The 654-nt window shown below is 58.3% G+C and overlaps 1 protein-coding gene across 1 annotated transcript; it reads left to right on the top strand.

Annotated features, from left to right (window-relative positions):
* Positions 1 to 253: 253 nt before the first annotated feature.
* SPRG_17415 (hypothetical protein) lies at positions 254 to 636 on the top strand (the record flags this gene model as incomplete). The annotated part of the gene is made up of 3 exons (XM_012356715.1): positions 254 to 346; positions 394 to 440; positions 486 to 636. The coding sequence occupies 3 exons, from the start codon at positions 254 to 256 to the stop codon at positions 634 to 636; spliced, it is 291 nt and encodes a 96-aa protein (XP_012212105.1).
* Positions 637 to 654: the final 18 nt, after the last annotated feature.

Here is a 654-nt window from a genome sequence, read left to right as displayed (position 1 = left end):
CTCGGGACACTGGTAATTGGGATGAGCAAACTGCTGCACAGTAGCTATTAAAGCCCTATACAATATGCATCGTACAACTGCCCGCTTGCACTATGCGCGACGACGCGGCTCCACCAAACGCGTATCCAAGCGCGAACCAATACGAATAAAAATACGAATAAAAATACGCACGCGTTTCATTGGCCATGGGTTTATAAAATCGAAGTTTTGCTAGTCAAGGTTGGGATTTCTCCTTCAGTTTGCAATCCGTGCCATGGCCGACGCCATCCTTAGCCCGCGCGGGAAGCGCCCCGTCGTGGCGCCTGCGAAGCGCCAGGAAGACGTTGCCAAGGAGCTCGTCGAGCAAGTACGACCTATCTCGCCTCACGATGGCGAGCCAAGCATGGCGCGTAGGAGATCGAGCTGCTCGGCTGCGGCCGCTTCCACGTCCGCATGGCCTGGTACGTACGCACTGCCTCATGCTCGCATGCCCACGCCGCGTGTAGCGTTCTCGGCCTTGGCAACGCGGCCGACGCCGTCGAGATCCTCTCGATGGGCTACATCCTCGGGTCCTACCCCGAGCCCATGACGGGCTGGGAGTCGAGCCTCGTGTCGTCGTCTGTCTTTGTCGTACGAACTCTCGCCCCGTCCGTATGACAGAGCTCTGGACATGGC

Source organism: Saprolegnia parasitica (assembly GCF_000151545.1).
Source record: "Saprolegnia parasitica CBS 223.65 unplaced genomic scaffold supercont2.559, whole genome shotgun sequence".
NCBI classification, from domain to species: Eukaryota; Oomycota; class Saprolegniomycetes; order Saprolegniales; family Saprolegniaceae; genus Saprolegnia; species Saprolegnia parasitica.
Note: the sequence above shows the minus strand (reverse complement) of the source record. Positions and strands in the feature narration are given on the sequence as shown.